At 43.3% G+C, this 21540-nt stretch overlaps 1 protein-coding gene and 1 long non-coding RNA gene across 3 annotated transcripts in view; one reads left to right on the top strand and one right to left on the bottom strand.

Annotated features, from left to right (window-relative positions):
• Nucleotides 1-19755, top strand: part of COL4A3 (collagen type IV alpha 3 chain) — a 133595-nt gene extending 113840 nt beyond the window's left edge. For both annotated transcript variants that reach the window (XM_019445723.2, XM_019445722.2), the window contains exons 38-52: nt 111-237; nt 1537-1617; nt 2012-2110; nt 2345-2392; nt 4953-5138; nt 6323-6453; nt 9845-9917; nt 11995-12066; nt 12155-12280; nt 13065-13163; nt 16166-16378; nt 17016-17193; nt 17581-17695; nt 18737-18909; nt 19510-19755. In XM_019445723.2, coding sequence (XP_019301268.2) covers nt 111-237; nt 1537-1617; nt 2012-2110; nt 2345-2392; nt 4953-5138; nt 6323-6453; nt 9845-9917; nt 11995-12066; nt 12155-12280; nt 13065-13163; nt 16166-16378; nt 17016-17193; nt 17581-17695; nt 18737-18909; nt 19510-19594 — 1806 coding nt within the window. In that variant the 3' untranslated portion in view covers nt 19595-19755. The remainder of the gene's footprint in view (nt 1-110; nt 238-1536; nt 1618-2011; nt 2111-2344; nt 2393-4952; nt 5139-6322; nt 6454-9844; nt 9918-11994; nt 12067-12154; nt 12281-13064; nt 13164-16165; nt 16379-17015; nt 17194-17580; nt 17696-18736; nt 18910-19509) is intronic.
• Nucleotides 11476-18816, bottom strand: LOC128777578 (uncharacterized). Its single transcript, XR_008422786.1, has 2 exons — nt 18729-18816; nt 11476-14692 (listed from the first exon to the last, which is right to left on the bottom strand). It is a non-coding gene; the product is annotated as an uncharacterized LOC128777578 (long non-coding RNA).
• Nucleotides 19756-21540: the final 1785 nt, after the last annotated feature.

Genomic DNA, 21540 nt, shown 5'->3' with positions numbered 1-21540 from the left:
CGTTAACTCAGTAACTAAATCACTAACTAAATGCTAGCAGAGTCCATACTCAATTCTGATCACATATCCTGCTTATATGAGAATTCTAAAGGTGTTTGGCTGACTTTAAGGGAGATCCAGGATTTCCAGGTGACATGGGAAGGAAAGGAGAAAGAGGGGTACCTGGAGCACCTGGACATTCGGGGCCTGCTGGACCTGAGGGAGCCCCTGGAAACCCCGGAAGTCCTGGTCACCCAGGTGAGCGTTGGCTTTACAGCTCGGAAAGCCGGAAGCGGGACACTCAGCATAGCCCTCACCTCCTAGAATCAGCTGCGTAAATTGAAAGCTATTTAGGTGTTTGTACTATGATTGCTTTTATTCAACTTTGATCATCAAATTCTTAGACTCTGAGGAACGGGAAATCAATCAGGAGGAGCCCCGATCAGCCAGTTGGATGGACTGACATCTGAAAACCTGATCCTGTCCATAAAACTTAAGTTCTGTCTCAAAGAATTCAGCCTAGAGACACACAATGTTACTTCACTGGGACGCATGGGTGGCTTAGTAGGTTAAGTGTCCCCCTTCGGCTCAAGTCGTGATCTCATCGTTTGTGGGTCCGAGCCCCGCATCCTGCTCTGTGCTGACAGCTCGGAGCCTGGAGCCTGCTTCGGATTCTGTGTCTCCCTCTCTCTCTGTCCCTCCCCCACTCTCTCTCTCATAAATAAACTTGAAAAAAATTTTTTTAAATGTTAGTTCATTGCCCAACCGCATATTCGTATTACTTTTCTAGGGCTTCCATAACAAAACACAGACAAGGCACTTAAACAGCAGAAATTTATTTTTTCACAGTCCTGGAGTCTGGAGTCTGAGCTCAGGATGTCAGCACGGATGGTTTTTTCTTCTGAGGCCTCTCTCCTGAGTTGGGCAACTTCTTGCCGTGTCTTCACATGATCTTCCTTCCCTGCGTGTCTGTGTCCTAATCAATGCCTCTTGTGAGGACACCGGTCATATTGGATCAGGCCCCACCCTAGTGACCTTGTTTTAACTTAATAGCTTTTTTTAAAGACCCAGTCTCCAAATACAGTGATCTCCGGAGGTTCTGGGGTTAAGGACTTCAACATGAATTTGGGGGCAAACACTGTTGTGATTTTTTTTTTCCTGGCATGGTTTCAGGTTGAGCGTTGGCTTTCTTTCTCATTTTCCTATAAATTTGAGTTTAAGTTTTTGTTTTATTTTATTAAAAACAACCACCAGGCTACTGGGTTGCAGCTTACTGAAAGATAACATTTAAACCGTCTTTTCAAATACGGAAAGGTTCAGTGGATTTGCTGTTAACTCCCAGTGAAAGTCATAAATCAGATGCTGAGTGGCCCGTGTGGCTGGTGCACAAACACGTTTGAAAGTGATTCGACACATCTCTGCTCTGCTTCTCTGGCGAAGGGCCTGAAGGCCAGTGTGAGGCACAGGTGACTATAAAAAAGGACCATTTCTGCCATTGTTGTAACCATTTACCTTGTGCTATTCTTTTTTTCCCTTCTCTTCTCTCTTTATTTATAGGAAAGCCGGGCCCTGATGGTGATTTGGGGTTAAAAGGCATTAAAGGCTTCCCCGGTCCTCCAGGAGTAAAAGGCCCTCCAGGTTCCATTTTTGTACTTTGTCTATTTCCCCTTCAGGACAGAGGCATATTTTCTCCTCAGGCTGGAATCTTTGCATACCTATCTGCTGCTCCTTAGAAATTAGCTCCCAGTTACTCAGTCCCCAGACCAAAAAAAAAAAAAAAAAAAAATGAGGTTAGGTATTGATACCTATCTAATTCAAAGATCTGCCAGCCTCCACCTTCTGAAGTGATGATCTTCATGGTAGTATAAATCTGTTCATAGTTTTCACTGTGAATGGAGCATCACATAACTACAGTTCTGGGGGGCGGGGGGAAGGAGCACCTTTAATCGAATCGAATTCTACGTATCCAGTGTTCACATCAGGCCACTGCCAGGAAGTATGCCTTCTCTTCGAATGGCATTTCTTTTCTCAGGACCTCCAGGATTTCCAGGACCTCCCGGACCAATGGGGATGAGAGGCAACCAGGGACGTGATGGAATCCCTGGCCCAGCAGGAGAAAAGGGAGAAACAGGTACACGTTGCTCATGAGCTTGGGTCCACTGGTTTCATTGTGCATTGAATGGTCAGTGCCATTGTAATCCTTCACTGCTCTAGAGATACTTCTCCAATGGAATCGATGATCTTTAATGTGTTCTGGGTGTGTGGTGGTTAAACTTCCTTCTGTCGCCACAGTGAAACTGACCAAGCAGAATATATGAAATTAACCACATATAAAACACTCAGGTACCAAACTCCTCTCTTTCAGGTTTGCTGGAAGCAGTTCCAGGCCCCAGAGGGAGCCCTGGAGTCCCAGGTGAGCAGTGCTTCACCGCCCCCCACCCCCCACCCCGACCCTGGTGATCTAGATTTCAAGGACAGAATCTAATCAAAATCGCCTGGTATATAAAATAAACTTAACATATTGAATTAAAGAAGTCCCAGTGGTAATATAAGATGTTTACATTCTTAGTATTCAAGATGCTTAAAAATTATGACCACCATTGCAAAGTGAATGAATCAGAAACTGTGATCCAACTTTGGAATTTCTTTCCATCGAAAGTCTTTAAAAAATCAGAAGACTTCCTATGTAGTCCTTGGTTGTGGCTGTTGGCATGCTTTAAATGTATCACCTCCTAAAAGGGTGTAGGGGGAATTGCTGGCTTGTCCATGAGCACCCCCTCTCTGTGAGCACCCCTCTCTGCTATTCTGAGCGGGGGGCGGCAGGGTGGGAATAACATGCAGTGGTGACACGAATTCTTTCCCACCTTGTTATCTTCATGGGTCTGATTCCCACCCCAGGGCCAGCTTGTGGTTCAGACTATTTTTTATTAAGGGCTGGCTACCAGTAACTCTCTCAATGCCAAACATGGCAGTTTGCAGAACATGTCATTCAAAGTATATACAAGATTTTAGGTTGACAGACTCTGAGTCCGGATTTCTCATGGCAGTGTTTTACAAGATAAGCAGCTTCTTCAAACTTTTTCCATTTTGTGGAGAAATTTGCCAGAAGAAATATTAGATCATTTGCATCTTCTGTGAACCCTTCACAGATGTGGGTCCTGCGGACAGGAGTATTTTATTAGCAAAAAGCGTTCTTCCTATTGAGGACCTCTGGGTAGCGATGCTCGCGGGAACCAGCAGGGAGTAGCTGGGTCCTACTGAGAAGCTCAGGGGGGCAGGAACTGCCTCTCCACCTGTGAGCTCAACTGTGAAAGTCTACAAGAGCTGCACTTTTCCATTTGTTTCTTGGTGGTGTCACGGTCTCTTTGGTTGAGCTCAGTGTCCTCACACTTCCTGGACCCCACCTTCCTCCACGAGCATGGAGGCTTCTCCAGGTCTCGTTCACAGATCAGGTTTTACAATTACGGCCAAAGGGAGAGTTTCCGTTCATTTTCCTAGGTTAAGCTCAAAGTTTAACCATTTGGAGTGAGAATACTTTGGCATTTGTTTGGAAATAAAATTTAATATAAAATAATCATACCTTAAGTCAAAAAGCCTTAAAAAAATAACAACTAGCCCAATTATGTAAGTAGGTGATTATGTGCCTCAGTCCCTCTAGGATAAACTAAATATGGAGAAGACTTCACTGAGACTCCCAAATGCTAAAATGAAATCATACTGTGAGACAAGGAAGCATCTTTATGGGCATGGACCATACAACCTAAGACCACATCTTGGGGTCTCCGACCACTGCCAGACTCTGTTGTACAAATACCCAGCATTTCAGAGCTTCAAGTGAGCTGAAGCCATCTAACCACTTTCTTTGAAAAACACAAATTACAAGTATAAAAAAAAAAGCTAAAGAACATGATAGACAAAGGCTAGATATTCAGTATTTTAATATTCATCCATTTTATTTTCATCATCACTCTGCCTTCCTGCACGATAACGTCCCAAGCCCTTCCCTGTGCCAGCAGCCTCATCCTTCTTCTTCCTGTCCCCTACTTGTGTGCCGTTCACTATTTCTAGAATAACACAGAGAGAAAAAAGAGGAGGGAGTGATTATTTGCAGTTCATACGTTTCCCATTCATGAACGTCAAAGCCCAATTTTCTTGAAGGTTCTCCAAGGTGAAGAATATTAGTAATTAAGTGGTGACTTTTTGGGAATCCTCATTGGTAATTCCAAACCCCCAGCCACCGCCTTCCCTTCCAGACTAGTGTTTGTGTGTGTTATGGGGGAGAAGAAAGGAGAGAAGAGGGATTGCAACTTTGTTGTTCCTTTGTCTGGGTTTAGCTGTGTGACTCTTCAGATGCACACATCAATGCCAGGAAGTTTAGCTCTGAACGTTCTCTCTATTCAACGTCATTGTAATTAAAGTTCATCAGATAATAGTAATTGAAGCAGATAGTGACACAACACTTCAGAGTTACACTACACTTTTCCATCTGTATATTATCTCACTTGATCTTTAAAGACTGAGCTACATTAGGTGTTTAAAATAAGAAAAACTGGGGCACCTGGGTGGCTCAGTCAGTTAGGTCTCTGACTCTTGATTTTGCCTCAGGTCATGATCCCTAGGTCACGAGATCGAGCTCCACATCAGTCTCCTTACTGGGCATGGAGACAGCTTAAAATTCTTTCCCTCTCTCTCTCTCTCAAAAAAAAAAGAAAAAGAAAAAGAAAAAAGAACAAAAGAGAAACTGACACATAGAATAGTGAGGTGACTTTGTATCAAAAGACTGAACTAAGGCAGAAATTAGTCTCGACTCAGTTTCTTATAGACCTGTATTACTTTTACCAGCCTCTTTCAAAAACTATATTGCGAATCTTAATGCCTTTTAAGCACAGCATCTGCATTACTACAGGTAACCCCAAACTGTAACTCCAAGTAGAAGGCCATTACGGAAACTTACCAAACCTTTTCCTTTGCAGGAGCCAAAGGAGACAGGGGAGCCCCAGGCTTACCCGGCCTCCCCGGCAGGAAAGGGATAGTGGGAGATGCCGGGCCGTGGGGACCCACTGGCATGACGGGACTCCCAGGACCACCGGGTTTTCCTGGCGCAGTCATCCCTGGCCAGAAAGGAGATCGAGGTCCACCAGGCTTCAGAGGAAACCCAGGTAGAGGGTCTACTTTTCAATAAGATAGAAGAATGAAAATAACGTTTGACAACAGCAGCTTTCAACCTTCCCCTGGTGTGACCTCTTTGCTTCTTTTTCCCTCTGGTCTTTACCTGCTTGCTCTAGCAGAGTGCAGCAAAGCTGCTGGAGTCTTTCTTTCTTTCTTTCTTTCTTTCTTTCTTTCTTTCTTTCTTTCTTTCTTTCTTTCTTTCTTTTTTTAACTTTTTATTTAAATTCCAGTTAGCTGGGGCGCCTGACTTTGGCTCAGGTCATGATCTCACGGTTCATGAGTTTGAGCCCCGCATCAGGCTCTCTGCTATCAGCTTGGGAACCTGCTTCAGATCCTCTGTCCTCCTCTCTCTCTGCCCCTCCTCTGCTTGCACGGGCTCTCTCTTTCTCTAAAAAACAAATGAACATTAAAAAAAATTCCAGTTAGTGAACATACAGTGTAATCTTAGTTTCAAGGGTACAATATAGTGAGTCAATGCTCTCGTACATCACCTGGTGCTCACCACGGCTATTGGTGTGATGGGGACAGAGGGGATCTGTTTGAAAATTAGTGATTACCAAATAAATAAGCCCATTTTTAGTATACGTGCTGCTGAAGTGAGCACACCAAATTAATAAGCCTAAAAGAGAGAGATGCATCCCATCACCAAGATTTACTGAGTTGCTCTTATGGATCGAGTACCAGGCTAGGCACAGACCCTGTCTGGCAGACTTTCACCAAGGACAAACAGCCCCTGCCTTCGGCCAGCACTTCCCTGGCCTTATCTCATTCTGTCTTCACCACAAGCCCATCAACGCTCCACAACAGAAAGCATGTGCGGGGTCACACTGGGTGCAGGCTGTGCCCGTCATCCAAAAACCTGCCAACAGTGGGGCGCCTGGGTGGCTCAGTCGGTTAGGCTTCCGACTTCCGCTCAGGTCATGATCTCACGGTTCGTGAGTTCAAGCCCCATGTCAGGCTCTGTGCTGACAGCTTGGAGCCTGGAGTCTGCTTTGGATTCTGTGTCTCCCTCTCTCTCTGCCCCTCCCCTGCTCACACTCTGTCTCTCTCTTTCTCTCTCAAAAATAAATAAACATCAAAAAAAAATTTTTTTTTAAGTAAAAAAAAAAACCTGCCGACAGAACCTGCCAGGTGCCCCCACTGCCCAATACTGACCGGCTCTCTGTAAATGCAGGTGACCCTGGTCCTCCGGGACCTCCAGGGAGTCACGTGAGAGGCTTGAAAGGAGACAAGGGGCTTCTGGGCGAGCCTGGCCCTAGAGGTCCGCCTGGAACTGTAGGAGACGAGGGGCCACCGGGTCAGCCGGTAAGTGTGGGAAATTATTTTGACTTCTTATATTCTTCTACATGAATTGCCAGGATCAGATGTCCCCAGAGGCAACAAAAAAATGCCCATGTGTGATGCTTCTGAGCACCCAAGGGCAGAGTCCAGGGGGTTCAAAGAATCCTAAGAGTTGGACAGATTTGGCCTCTAGAAGTTTGGTTTGTGGGGGACCCTTTTCCATGTCATTCCTGACCTTTTCTTGTTTAGACTCTGAACAATTTCAGTAATGGACTCTTTTTTTTTTTTTTTTTTTTTAATTTTTTTTTTTTTCAACGTTTTTTATTTATTTTTGGGACAGAGAGAGACACAGCATGAGCGGGGGAGGGGCAGAGAGAGAGGGAGACACAGAATCGGAAACAGGCTCCAGGCTCCGAGCCATCAGCCCAGAGCCTGACGCGGGGCTCGAACTCACGGACTCACGGACCGCAAGATCGTGACCTGGCTGAAGTCGGACGCTTAACCGACTGCGCCACCCAGGCGCCCCAGTAATGGACTCTTAAAACACCTAACAGTTTGGGATCACTCTAGAGGACAATATCATTTTTCTGTATTAATATACTTTGAAAGTTATCAGTGAATGTCTATTTACTTTTTCCCCTTGATGGAACTTCCAGGGTTTCTAAATAGCTGCCACTTCCTTCTCAGCATTTTCTCCCCTGATAAATACCTGCGTTTTGCAAATTCAGTTTAACCCTTTGTCAACCCTGCCTCTATTCTGAATATATCACAGTTGGTCAACATCTCCCTTAAAAACACAGCCCCTGAGGGGCACCTGGGTGGCTTAGTTGGTTAAGCATCCAACCTCAGCTCAGGTCACGAGCTCACCACTTATGAGTTCGAGCCCTGCGTTGCAGCCTGGAGCCTGCTTTGGATTCTGTGTCCTCCTGTCTGCCCCTCCCCCGCTCTCTCTCGCTCTCTCTCTCTCTCTCTCTGTCTCAAAAATAAATAAGGATTAAAAAAATTTTTTTAGAACACAGCCCCTGAGACAAACACCCCCTGGGAGTAAGAACTCAGTACCCCCCACAGAGTGGCTAAAGGAGGGAAGACTCTCACCATCTGGAACACCATTTTATAATCCGACCTTGGGCTATCTGGCTGCCACATCACCACATTGTCACTGCACAGTCAGCTTCTGGTCAACCAGAGCGTGTGTGTGTGTGTGTGTGTGTGTGTGTGTGTGTATGCACATGCTTTTCCTTATGAAGGACTTCCAAGTTTTCTCCATTACTTCCAGCTCTTGTCTGTTTGTGACTTAAATGCAGAACTTTCAAATTTCTTTTTTATAGCTGTCATTGTGTTCATCTAGGCTCATGCTCCCAGACTATGAAGTTCTCTAAATTCAGTCTCTCACCCAACACCTGGGCCATCTTCCCTCACTTTCTTCTTGGCAGCATATTTGAGAAACCTGTCTTCCCCCTGTTTACATCAAATTCTTGGAGATTGATGAGGAATTCAGAGTTATGTCATAGCTGCTCTATGTTTTCATCAGTGATGGGCAATGAGGTACTTTATTTAGCATGATGGCATGTGAGGAATCATGGGAAGTTCTCTTAAGTTCTCTTGGTATTCGGTTTCCAGCGTCTACCTTTTTAAAACTTTTTTTTTTTTTAAATGAGACATTTGCCCAGTCTTAGATCTCTCTCATGTTTTCCATGATTCTCTGAAAGTGGCAAACACTGATCCTAAAATCACAGAGAAAGTCCTTCCAAGGACACTGGGCTGTGGAATGTATTGTTTGGAAATGCGATCTCTCTTAAGTCCTCTGGTGCTTTCAAGGTCAGTCAGGGCTTCTACATTTGCACTGGAAAGATAATTCTTCTTGGAGCACCTGGGTGGCTCAGTCAGTTGAATGTCCAGCTCCTGGTTTCGGCTCAGGTCATGATCCCAAGTTTGTGAGATTGAGCCTGGCGTCAGGCTCGGAGCATGGAGCCTACTTAAGGTTCTCTCTCTCCCTCTCTCTCTCTCTGTCCCCCACCCTGCCCCTCTGCTCCTCTCCCCTGCTTACACAAGTACTCTCTAAAATAAAATTTAAAAAAACTAAAAAAAATAAAGAAATATAATTCTTCTCGATGGATGCCTAAACTGGCTCTGTGCCCTTAACAATCCTCTCCTTGCATGGAGCTGTGCCCTCCTCACCCGAGGGCGGGGCCTGGCATCTGCCCCTCCTCCCCGATTACCTCTGCTTCTGGACAACAGGCCAGACTCAGGAGCCTGAGAGTCCTTGACCAGGTGGTTCCATTTTCTCTCCCGCCTTTTTGCACCTGACACCACCCGATCCAAGGTACAGGATTTTTCCTTCTTTGGTCTTCTTGCTCTAAAGACATTTGGTTTAGAGGCCAGTTTTGTTCTTGGCATTTTTAATGACCTTCAGTTCCTTGTTTTCAAGTAATAGTACTGTTTCCATTCATATGGACAGTGTAATAGATTTCACTTATGTTCTGACATGTAGCTCCTTTCTGAAGCTCTGATCCCTTGCCCCTTCTCCTGTGGCCTTGCTTGAGCATTCCATGGCTACAAGGGCAAGTATGAGCCCAAGGAGGGAGTGTCTCCTGGGCAGATCACCTGCATCCTTGCCAAAAGTGCATGTCAAAGTGTCCCGGATAACCCTTTCATGGTCCCAATCCCTGGACACCTTACTTCCACCACCACTCGGGCCGGGAGTAATTTATAACTCTGCCAACTTAGTTTCAATGATGGTGGGTGCTATAATTCAATATGGGCTCTGTTGTCTTTGCAAAAATTACAAACAAAAATTACAATTTTCATTCTGGTAATCCAGTGCCTGCTCTTCCCGAAAGGTCTCCAGATACTGGTCAGGTCCATGTAGGATACAGAATATTAAGTTGTATTCCACACTCCTACAACAGACATTAACACCCAGAAGTTGTGCTTGCTCTTGACCGTGAGGGCAGTTTTTGCTTCTGTGTTATTGAAAATGATAGTCCCGGGGCGCCTGGGTGACTCAGTCGGTTAAGCGTCCGACTCGGTTTCGGCTCAGGTCATGATGTCATGGTTCATGAGATTAAGCCCCGCACTGAACTGACAGTGCACAGCCTGCTTGGGATTCTCTCTCTCTCTCTCTCTCTCTCCCCCTCCCCAACTTGTGTGCATGCTCTCCCCCTCTCTCAAATAAATAAACTTAAAATTTTTTTTAAAAAAGAAAAAGAAAATGATAGTCCTCAGGAGAGATCTAGGTGGCAGAGGAACTATAGGAGGATTGGATTGGAAGGTAAAAATGGTATCTGTGGACCTCAGTTCATTCTGACCCAACGTATTATATCCTATTTGCTTAAAAAGAAAAAAAGGACTACAGTGACAATTGTGATTTTTAAAATTTTGTCTTTGGTACTGCTCCCTTTTATCTGAACTATAGGGAGCACCAGGTGCCCCAGGTCTGCCAGGGCTCAGAGGTGATCCGGGATTCCATGGATTTCCAGGGGTAAAAGGTACTGTTTTTGTGCACTACTCTTTGGATACAAAGACGATGATTGTGATTTATATTTTAGGGCACACAAATGTTTACTGAACTCCTCCAGTCATCACAGACAGGGTGCAAATAGGACCTTGGTTATGAGTAAAGAAGGAAGACCACCAGAACCCAGCCCCAGGGGTCTTAAACACTAAATTCACGCCTTAAGGATGGAAACTGTAGAAAAACTAAAAAATAAACAGTTTAAAGTGGTGACCGCTGAAATACTGATGTATGTTGGGGAGAATACCGATGTGTGTTGGGTTGGGGATGGGGAACTACATCAATATCAACGCTATTGCTTTGAAGTTGCTTATTTTCACTTGTGTGTGTGTTATAATGTTAAAAAGCTGAAAATCGAAACAAATATTTACCAAACTGTTAATGGGGGAGGGTAAGTAAAGTGTTCTGCGTGAGATTTAAGTATTTGGTTTTTTGGCACATGCATGATAATCAGAAGAGAAATATAATCCGGGGGGTCGTAAGTGTAAAATTTTCATGCACAAAAATCTAAATGTCAGGTTTCAGAAAATATTTCTCAAATCTTCCATAAGGATGCTATGACCTTAAATAAGGCTTTGGATATTATATTTGTTGTCTTCACTGATTAAATCCTTTGTCACTGCTTCTGTACAGTAGGGAATCTATTATCACAGACTATACAGTAAGTAGTGAGTGTAGCCAAAAGGAACAAAGCCACACTTTCACAAAGGTAAACCTTTTCCGGGTCCAAGGGAGGACAAGGTGGAGTTCCAAGAGAGCCTAGCCTGTTCGGTACTTTCAACCACTGACTCTCCAAGGAGCAAATTCGTTAAGAATAAATCAAAGCAGATGATTCCAAGGAGTCCCAGTAGACATGGTGGGGGAGGGTGAACACGGGGGGGGGGGGGTGCGAACAGGGCAGCCTGGGCACCATGTGTCCCACCTGTCACTCCCCACCTCCCAGAACAGGAATATCTAAGATTGGAAAAATTATACAAGGGCCCCACTAAAGAAAGAAACGTCCTGGTGAAATATTTAGAGCTATTTAGAGGGGAGAGTCAAAAAATGCGTTCTTTTGAAATGTGTTCCATGAAACATACTCCATTTTTCTTAGATTTCGGAACATGAAAATTTTTAATCCTCAAAAGGAAAAACAGGCTTTTTCTGATGTGTTTAAATAAATATGGACATCTTCCTGAGGTTCTGATACCAAGTGGATAATTTAGAGTGTAGTTTCCAGTTAACTTTTGATAATCGATTTGATTGTATTGCTTCCATAAATACCATCTTTAGTATTAAAGTCTTTCTAAGAAATCAGACATAATGCCTATATTATTTCACGATTTTTAAAAAGAGTATTTCCCCAGGGACACCGAGCATCCGACTTCGGCTCGGGTCATGATCTCACGGTTCATGGGTTCGAGCCCCGCGTCAGGCTCTGTGCTGACAGCTCGGAGCCTGGAGCCTGTGTCTCCCCCTCTCTCTGCTCCTCCCCTGCTTGCACTCTGTCTCTCAAAAATAAATAAAGATTAAAAAAAAAGTATTTCTCCAAATCAGTGATTCTTTGTAAACTTTTATTCATGTCAAAGACTGGGAGAGAAATCATACCATTTTGATAGTTTACATGATAGTTACATGAATTCCATATGTGTTCATGAGAATCCCTAATATAACTAATGGGCTCTTAATAAAGCTAGAGAAATAAGCTAAGAAAGTAGATAACTGTGACAATTGATGTAAGCACTAAAATAGGTTTAATGTCACTTCATACTTTACCTTAAATATTAAATTCGTTTCTGAACGGAAACAGTGAACTTTATGAACTCTTCCCCTTCAATACTAAAATACAAAATCTTAATGCCTACTTCTAGAATATATTTTTAAATAGACATTAAGCATGATTGATTGGGTCCAAATAAAATGCCAGAAGTTGTAGCCATTGTCACAGAGCCCCATCACCTCCAGTCCTAACTCCCAGTGTCTGTCCTTACAGTTGATCATAAACCTCAAGAGCTGGGAAACCCACTGTTCTACATGGAATCACATTGCCTTTTTTTTTTTTTTTTTATAAGGGGAGAAGGGTAATCCAGGATTTCCGGGACCAGTTGGACCTCCAGGGCAAATTGGGCCAAAAGGACCACCCGGTAAATATTATTCTCCTTAGTATTGCTCTTCATGAAGAAAGGGTAGCTCATCAGTGAACCCATCGTTTTCCTCTGCTCATGTCAATAGGTATACGTGGAGACCCTGGCACAGTTAAGATCATCTCCCTTCCGGGAAGCCCAGGGCCACCTGGACCTGTTGGAGAACCAGGGATGCAAGGAGAGCCTGGGCCACCGGGGCCACCAGGAATCCTAGGTGTGGAACTGACTGTATTGACATGGATTACGAGCAAGTGGTTGAACCAAAATACCTACAAAGCGCTTTGGAAGCAAGCACTATAGAGTCTATTGGAAATATTGACTCTATTGAAACCTATTGTGCAGTGTATAAGCTTAAGCAAATACACTTTAGGCACTTACGGGTTTTTTTTTTTTTTCATTAAGATCAAGTATTAATTCTATCTTCTGTGACAACCATTGGTCTTAGGGCTCTTATTTGAAAACGATTACCTGAATAAACCTGAGTTCTATGCGTGTGTAGTTTTCTCACACTTTGGAGAGCATTTGAAAGAGTAGTAAATGCAAATATATGCTTAATCTTATGAAATCTTATCAAAGTACTGGTGTATGGAAATTGAACTAACCCCTCTGTATAGGGTTAGCATACTGTAATAGACTTCTGAATGGAATTGTTACGTTCTAAGGTTGCCTGAATTGCTTCTGTGATATAAAAGAGACATGACTTATTACGTTGATCAGTACAAGGGCATAGCAAATTCTGGAAGAGGGTGAAGCAAAATGGCAGCACAATTTTAAACCATTGTTGTCTCCTATGTTTCTAGTCTGTTCTTGAGGGTTCTTTTCCCCCCCTGAGAAGTAGGACGTAACAAGTTGGATGACCAACTGTCCGAGTTTGTCCGTGGTTCAGCGTGTAAGACTTTCGTTGCCGAAACTGGAGAAGTCCCACATATCTGGGATGACTGGCCACCCCTGTTTTTTCCTGTATGAACCATTCAACACAGTGTTGGTTTTTTGCGTAGGACCCTGTGGGCCAAGAGGCAAACCAGGCAAGGATGGAAGGCCGGGAACTCCTGGGCCAATTGGAGAAAAAGGCAACAAAGGCTGTAAAGGAGAGCAAGGTAAACGAATGGCTGGCTTCTTCTATTCCTTCTCTTCACTGACTGCTGTTTCAATATCCAGAGAAGTCGCCTTTAAATATGTGACTGTAAGAGTCATCCACGTCTTTCAGTTTTGTCGTTTGCATTAAAAGCCAGGGACAAAACGTTCATTTGGAAGAAGATGAAAAACCAAGAATTATTGGAATACACCATCCTTCCTATCTCTCAACTGGGCAAGTGTCCACCAAATTGTTAGTCTGAGGACAAATAGACCTCATAAAGCACTAATTCTATTTTTGGAAAGGCCAATACTGTTTTTAATTATTTATAGGAGTACTATTTAATAGTATCTAGAGAAGTAACATGTAAGTACATAGTTATAAAAAATACTATCTTGATATGAATAGAAGAACAACTTAGTATCTTTATCTAGGAAAGCCATCTTTCTTTTTAATTTTTTTAATGTTTATTTATTTTTGAGAGAGAGAGTATATGTGTGAGCAGGGGAGGGGCAGAGAGAGAGGGAGACACAGAATCCAAAGCAGGCTCCAGGCGCCGAGCTGTCAGCACAGAGCCCGATGCGGGGCTCGAACTCACGAACCATGAGATGATGACCTGAGCCAAAGTCAGAAGCCTACCTGACTGAGCCACCCAGGCGCCCCTAGGAAAAGCCATCTTTAAGCTATACCATTCTTGAATACCACATGGCTGAACAATTCATGTGTATCCTGAAGAAGGCCCTCTCCAATTAGTCTAGTGGAGGTGAAGGAAGGTCCTGTTGCTGAACTTAAAGGGCAAATAAGTGGGGCCTGCTGGTAACAGGACTCCTAAAATGACAAATAGGTCTGGAAGGCTGTGGTCCAAGGCCATTTTTGCTGGCTGTAAGCAGGGTCTCTGGAACCAGAGGGAGCACACGGTTCTTAAAATTGAAGGTGTTTATGCTGGAGACGCGACTGAATGCTATCAGGGCAAGAGACGTGCTTATGTGCACAAAGCAAAGCACAGTGACTCCTCGTGGCAAACCCAATAAAACCAGAGGCATCCTGGAAACAGTGGCATGGCTTATGCCAAATTCCAAAGCAACCTTCCTGCTAAAGCCACTGGCCACAGAACCTGTGTGATGCTATACCCCTCAAGGATTTAAACTTGCTGACAAGTAAGGGCGCCTGGTGGGTGGCTCAGTCAGTTAAGTGTCTGACTCTTGATTTCGGCTCAGGTCATGATCTCACAGTTGAGTTCAAGACTCACGCCGGGCTCTGCACTTACAGTGCAGGGCCTGCTTGAGATTCTCTCTCTCTCTCTGCCCCTTTCCTGTTCATGCTCTCACTCTCACTCTCAAAATAAATAAACATTTAAAAGAAGGATAAGGATCTAAGAGTTAAGTAACACAGGTATAAGCCAAGAGCCCGGCCTCTCGCTCAGAAATGCAGAATATCGTTGATCGTGCATAGTTGTACAGCAGCTCACCTTAATTTCTGTCATACTCACCTAATCAAAATTCCTGTGCAGGGACCTCAAGGCATCGTTTGCTTGTGGCCAATTATAGCTCTCTGGGAATGAGGACAGATGTGGGGAAAAGTAAAGAATGTGTATCTTCTCTATCTGGATATATTAAAAACATACGCTTTTGGACTACTCCAGTAAGACATGAGACATAGACAGATTTAGATATGGCTTCTTTTTAACTTCAAAGAACAAACCAAGGCTCCCGGACAAGACAGGGATGGTGGGGAGACTGGAAAAAAATATAATCTTGGGCTTTAACCAATCCTCATGAGCAGCATGGACTTCCGAGCAGAGACTATACTGGGGTGCTGCCTGGCACCATAGCATGGTTGTTTGTGGGAAACAACAATCCTCCCTTGACTCGTGGGCCCCAAATCCAACCCTCTCTGTATTTCTTTAGGACCCAAGGTGGGTTGGGTAGAGCTTAGGGTAGAGTGGAAATGGATCAGGGGCAAAGCGGGGATGGAAGCAGGTGCCAGTATCATCAATAATAGCTATTTGATGAAGAAAGGGAGAGTAAAGAACACGACGACGGAGGGAAAGGATACTTCTCCAGTACTTACTTAGAAAGTGACAAGTTGGGGCACCTAGCTGGCTCAGTCAGAAGAGCATGCGACTCTTGATCTCGAGGTCGTGAGTTTGATCCCCAAAATGGGTGGAGAGATTACCAAAAAAATAATAATAGAAAGTGACAAATGTGCCTTACTCTAAGTGCAGAGGGGAAAAAAAGTATACAAATTACTTACTTTGCCTTAAGCTCATATAAATTTTAAAAACTAACCCTTAACACAGTCTTTTCCATTCTATTTGCCTTACTAATTAAAAACTTCCTTGAAGTTTGCAACTTTTAAAAAGAACTTTCAATATTGTCCATGAATGTTTAGTGACTTTATCAAAAGTACCTCCTTGAATAGACTTCCAAAATATAGATATTTGATTTAACTTATTTACCCACATTGTAGAATACATTCATTGGTACCGAAAAAAAAAATGTACCTAAGACCTATCAGATGCAGGCCACCGTGCTGGACACCGCAGAATGCAAAGATAAAAAAGACCTGATCTTGGGACGCCTGGGTAGCTCAGTTGGTTGAGTGTCCAACTTTGGCTCAGGTCATGATCTCACGGTTCATGGGTTTGAGCCCTACGTCGGGCTCTGTGCTGACAGCTCAGAGCCTGGAGGCTGCTTGTGATTCTGTGTCTCCCTCTCTCTCTGCCCCTGCTCCACTTGTTCTCTCTCTCTCTCATAAAATAAATGAACATTAAAAAAATTGGGGGAGGGGAAAAAAAGACCTGATCTCAAAAACTCATCATGCAATATACACAAGTATTTATAAGGCATCGTGTGATAAACTAGTGGACATTTAATACTGTTTGGCCATTTTGTAAGCCCCTCTTTTTTAGGACTCCTTTACAGAGGGGCTTAACAGATATACATAAACATTTAAATCAGTACTTCCGGAAAATGAGTTTGAGGTTTTGTTTGTATTGCAACATGTATACCATGTTTGTTAAAGGACCCCCAGGTTTGGATGGACTGCCAGGCTTGAAGGGCAAACCTGGAGACATTGGACCACCCACAACTGCAACAACCATGAGAGGCTTCATCTTCACCAGGCACAGTCAGACCACAGCCATCCCTTCCTGCCCAGAAGGCACACAGCCGCTCTATAGTGGGTTCTCTCTTCTTTTTGTACAAGGAAATGAACAAGCCCACGGACAAGACCTGGGTAATGTCCCAGTCCTTGTTTTCAGTCATTTTCTTCCATATACAGATGGTCAATTTTCATAGCATGGGGTACTTCTCTCTGAAGCTAAGTGTAAACAACCCTGAGTGCCTGACAGCACTCCTTGAAGACCGTGAATAAGACAACACAGGCCTAACGTCTAATTTTCATTCTGGAAACGTGAAGCCCTGGAAAGAGCCTTGCTTGTGAAATGTTGATCTAGCTCGTCCTGTTGAATGCAAACAATTTTCACTGAAATCACGTTTGCTTCTGAGTCTTACAAGTAGCATCTGTTCTCAAGCTTTGTCTAGTTATTTGCTATTATACACGTAGGAAGAACTGGGAATATTTTGAAGTAAAAGACATTTTTCCAACAGACCTCTACCAGTCCTCAAGTGCTAGGCTCATTAGAAAGGGTCCCAGGAAGTTTTAAGGGTGGGAGAAGGAAGATGTGTTTGCTTATTGGATCTTTGATTTCTGTCACTGTTAAAACTTTGCAAATAACACATTCTGCAAGTAACTCTTTTGTGTTGCCTTTCTCATTTTTGCCATAGGTTGTTTTAATCAGCCTCTAGCTAGCAAGGATACTCAAAATGATTTTAATTTACTGACAGTGATACTCAGTCTAATGTTTCATCAGGAACTCTTGGCAGCTGCCTGCAGCGATTTACCACAATGCCATTCTTGTTCTGTAACATCAATGACGTATGCAATTTTGCATCTCGAAATGATTATTCATACTGGCTGTCAACACCAGCTCTGATGCCAATGGACATGGCTCCAATTACTGGCAGGGCCCTGGAGCCTTATATTAGCAGGTAAAAATCTAATCCCTTGGGGCGCCTGGGTGGCGCAGTCGGTTGAGCGTCCGACTTCAGCCAGGTCACGATCTCGCGGCCCGTGAGTTCGAGCCCCGCGTCGGGCTCTGGGCTGATGGCTCGGAGCCTGGAGCCTGTTTCCAATTCTGTGTCTCCCTCTGTCTCTGCCCCTCCCCCGTTCATGCTCTGTCTCTCTCTGTCCCAAAAATAAATAAAAAACGTTGAAAAAAAAAATTTTTTAAAAAAAAAATCAAAAAAAAAAAAATCTAATCCCTTAGCTTTGTGATGGGACCAGGTCAGTCACTTCACTTGTAACGGAACGTAGGGCAGCAAGTACATCGCAGTGCGTGAGAGCGGGGATGCCACATTCTTCATTTCGTGTTACAGATGCACCGTCTGTGAAGGTCCTGCGATGGCCATAGCTATCCACAGCCAAACCACTGACATTCCCTCCTGTCCTCATGGCTGGATTTCTCTCTGGAAAGGATTCTCTTTTATCATGGTAAGGAGGAAAGAACAGCAAAGTCATAGTAAAGATTGCCCCTAGAATCTTATGTTGGACTGGGTGAAAGGCGGCCGCCAGGGAATGAAGCCGCCTGACGTCAATGGACACAGCGTGCCATGGACATTTGCTTGAAAATCTAGAAAGATACTTTTTTTTAAAGCAAGTTGGGGTTTTTTTGTAAATAAAGGAGCATTAAAAAAAAATGACTTCATCCACAAATTCTAAATAAGACATTTAGGTGAAGAGTAATACCATATTAGTAACGGAATGCCTATATTTTTACCTGGCAGCTGTTTTATATAGATAGATCTTCTGTAATCCTTATGGAAACCCTAAAGGTAGTTTCTATTATCTGCAGTTTTATAAATAAGAACGAAGTAATTTCCCCAAGGTCTCACAACTAGTAAGTGGTAAAGCTAGGATCTGAACCTGAGTCTGTCTGCTCCAAAATCTTATTGCCTTACACTGTGCCCCTTTGACATTCCTATGAAGACGGGAACTAAGAGAAAAAGGCTTTTAAAGAGATTCCCCAGATCTAAGTGCTAAATGAAGAAATCTATGGACTGACCATCAGTGATTGTGCTAGCTGCACATATGTGGTGGGTGGTTATTCATGTTTTCTGTAGCATCATTTAGGATCCATTATCCCCCCTTCTTTACTGAAAACATAGTGACGAGTTCAGAGGGTGATCAGTACTATAAGGGAAATAAGGAAAGATAAGGAGAGAGATTGTGAAAGGGACAACGTCAAGGAAAGCCTTCTTCAGATTATATTTAAGCAGATCCCTGAACTCTGAGAACAAGCTAGCTGAGGAAAAGGTGCATTCCAGGCAGAATAAATTGCTTTTGCTTTCTTTTTGATGACTGTCCCTCAACTTGGAAGGTAGCTAGAGTATTAGCAAATCTGGGTAACGAAGCATAAGAAGTTTAGTTCATGCTATTTTCTTTTCTTATTGTCTATTACCCCCCCAAGAGTAGAGCATTGAAAACTTGAACGCCATGCACAGAATTCTTATTCAGAGATTTTTACCTTGACAGTTCACAAGTGCAGGTTCTGAGGGCGCAGGTCAGGCTCTGGCATCCCCCGGGTCCTGTCTGGAAGAATTCCGAGCCAGTCCATTTATAGAATGTCATGGAAGAGGAACGTGCAACTACTATTCAAATTCCTACAGTTTCTGGTTGGCTTCATTAAACCCCAAAAGAATGTTCAGGTAACTATTCAAAGTCAAGTTTAACCTGATGACTCAATCACAGACCTATTCAGAGGTTGCCCTGTTAGATTTTCGTTACCTGGGTGTTGATGATGAACATCGGAAAGATCTCATGCCAACAAAATCCAGTTTAGCTTGGCACTCGCAGTGACAAGTGTCCTACAGTGAACAAATAGCCATGGCTTTGTACTACTGCACCAATAAAGACCCCAAAAATGTGATTTCTGTCACCACCAAACATATTTAACATTTGTATATAAACTTTTAGCAAGTGACGAACAAAACCACTAACCGATCTGCTACTGTTAACTTACTGCACTGGCAGACTTATGAGTAATATAGACTATTTAAATGGTAAGCGTGGTTTTTATTACAAAACAGAGGATTTGTGAGTTTGCATCGCAGCCTAGGTTTCCTTACTGCTGCTGAAACACAACTAAATTATAAAATGTCAACAACATTATAAAATGTCGCAACAACATACCTCCTGTAATAGAATTTGATAAGCTCCAATAGTTATTAACAAACCTCAAAGCCAGCAAATATTCCCTTTTTATCTATATTGATGAGATTTTTTTTTGTTTTTTGCTTTTATTTCAGAAAACCTATTCCATCAACTATGAAAGCTGGGGAGTTAGAAAAGATAATAAGTCGCTGTCGGGTGTGCATGAAGAGAAGACAATGAAGAAAACAGAACTGTTCTTTTTTGTCCTAAATAACCAAGTAATGGTGCAGAATATGCATTTATTTGGGAAGTTTTCTCTAACCAAACAATGTGGTTCTGTGATGACTTACTACAAAGTTTTTATTTGTTTCCCCACACAACAAAGCATTTCTTCTACGTCAGCTCTGCCATCCGGGTATCTAAATATGCGATCCTGCAGAGTTTCCCGTGGCAAGGCAGACTTGGCCAAAAATACCACTGAGATCATCTTCCATTTGTATCCGGTGCACTAGCTCCATGGCGAGTGTATAAAGTTTGATGCCACAAGTTAACTGGATTTGCCCCCTTCTGGCCCAGTCTTTGCGACTCAGGGAGGCTAAATCGCTTTGAGATTGTGCCACCAACCCCTCCCTAAAACTTTAGCCCCTGGGACAGGAAGGAGATGGGGGCAGGTGGAGTAATAGAGCCGCATGAATTGTACTGTACTTTCAGACCCGTTCAGTAACCTAAGGCCTGAGGAAACCGGAACCGAACTAAGGTTCATGGATATTCTAGGGCTCTTTCAAAGGTACCCAAGACTAAGGCCAAAGGGGGTTTCCCTAAGGCCAAAAGGGGGTTTCATATTTTTTTAAAGCTTTTTCTGTTTTTCCATTGAATTCATTTCACTGCAGCAGTACGACCTGCTTGTGTTCCCATGGTTACCCTTACTGAATTAATTTTAATAGGCTGATGTTATACACATACTCTGCGATGTATCTCACTTCCTTTTTACCAGCTCACCCACACAAATAACAAGGACGCTACTTCTTCAATGTGCACTTTAACCCCATCCCTACAGATGGTCAGAAAACTTAAGACATTTGTTGGCTAATCGGGCTCCAGGTATTTTTCCTTTGCTGTGATCCATTCATAGTCCATTTAACCTGGGCATTTCCAGATTAATTCCCCGGCTATTTCTCTAATTCTTTTTTTTGTAAAAAAAAAAAAAAAAAAAAAAATGTGTTTTATATTACATATTCTTACCAACCATGTGGAAAGAGTTGTGTAAAAATCTTAATGTACAAATTGTATAGTTTGGCAGATATAGGTCTTAAAATTTGCTTTTCAGTGTGTTGATACATTCCCAAGGTTACTTAATTCAACTGAACAAGCATTTCATTCAGCACCAAGCCATGTCCCAGGCATGGTGCTAAATTATAGCTAGTAAGGGGGAGAAAAAGAGACTTGCTTTGGACCTGATAATCCAAAAGAGGTAATGAACCTACTGCTGCCGTTAAGACTCCCACATATCCGAGCTGGGGTTTTTTTCCCCCCTTTTCTTCCTTTGTCACTGTCCTTCACTGTTGTTATATGCCATCAGCATAATTCAGTAGATCTTTGTAAAGGTTTACAAATAAGATCTTTGCCCAGGGAAAGCCCAGGATTTCTAGCTTCTCTTAGGCATTGCAGAAGCCAGGTAGGAACAATGTTAAGAAAACAAAGGTCTGCAAAACTCTAAAACCTACTGGTACTTGATGGTGACAATCTGATGGATCGGAGGCCAGGTATCCTGAGGCAAAGTTCTGAAGATGCTTCTTGATCCCCCCAGGTGGCCTCGGTGGTGCTGATGTTCAAATTCAGGTCATTGCTTCTGTCTCAGTCGCTAAGCGAAGGTGTGACCGCAGGGGACAGCACACACTGTGACTGTGGTTCCCATCCTTCACTGCTCACATGCCTGCCATCAAGACATTTGTACATTTGAACATTATAAAGTGCATTGTACTTAGTTTACGTAGACTCACCTCATATTAAGACTTTTTTGCTCTACAAATACCCTACGGTCCCAATCGTACAATAATGGCATAGAGGGCTAACTGACGTCCACAAACCCTCTGTAAGCCAGTAGTTCTCAAAGTGTGGTCCCTGGACCAGCTGCATCAGCAGCATCTGGGAACTTGCTACGAATGCCCATTTTAGGGCATCGCAGA

This window comes from Panthera pardus, unplaced genomic scaffold, assembly GCF_024362965.1.
Source record: "Panthera pardus isolate Hobbes unplaced genomic scaffold, ASM2436296v1 HiC_scaffold_10, whole genome shotgun sequence".
Taxonomy (NCBI): Eukaryota; Metazoa; Chordata; class Mammalia; order Carnivora; family Felidae; genus Panthera; species Panthera pardus.
The sequence above is the reverse complement of the archived record's forward strand: the minus strand, read 5'-3'. Positions and strand labels throughout refer to the sequence as shown.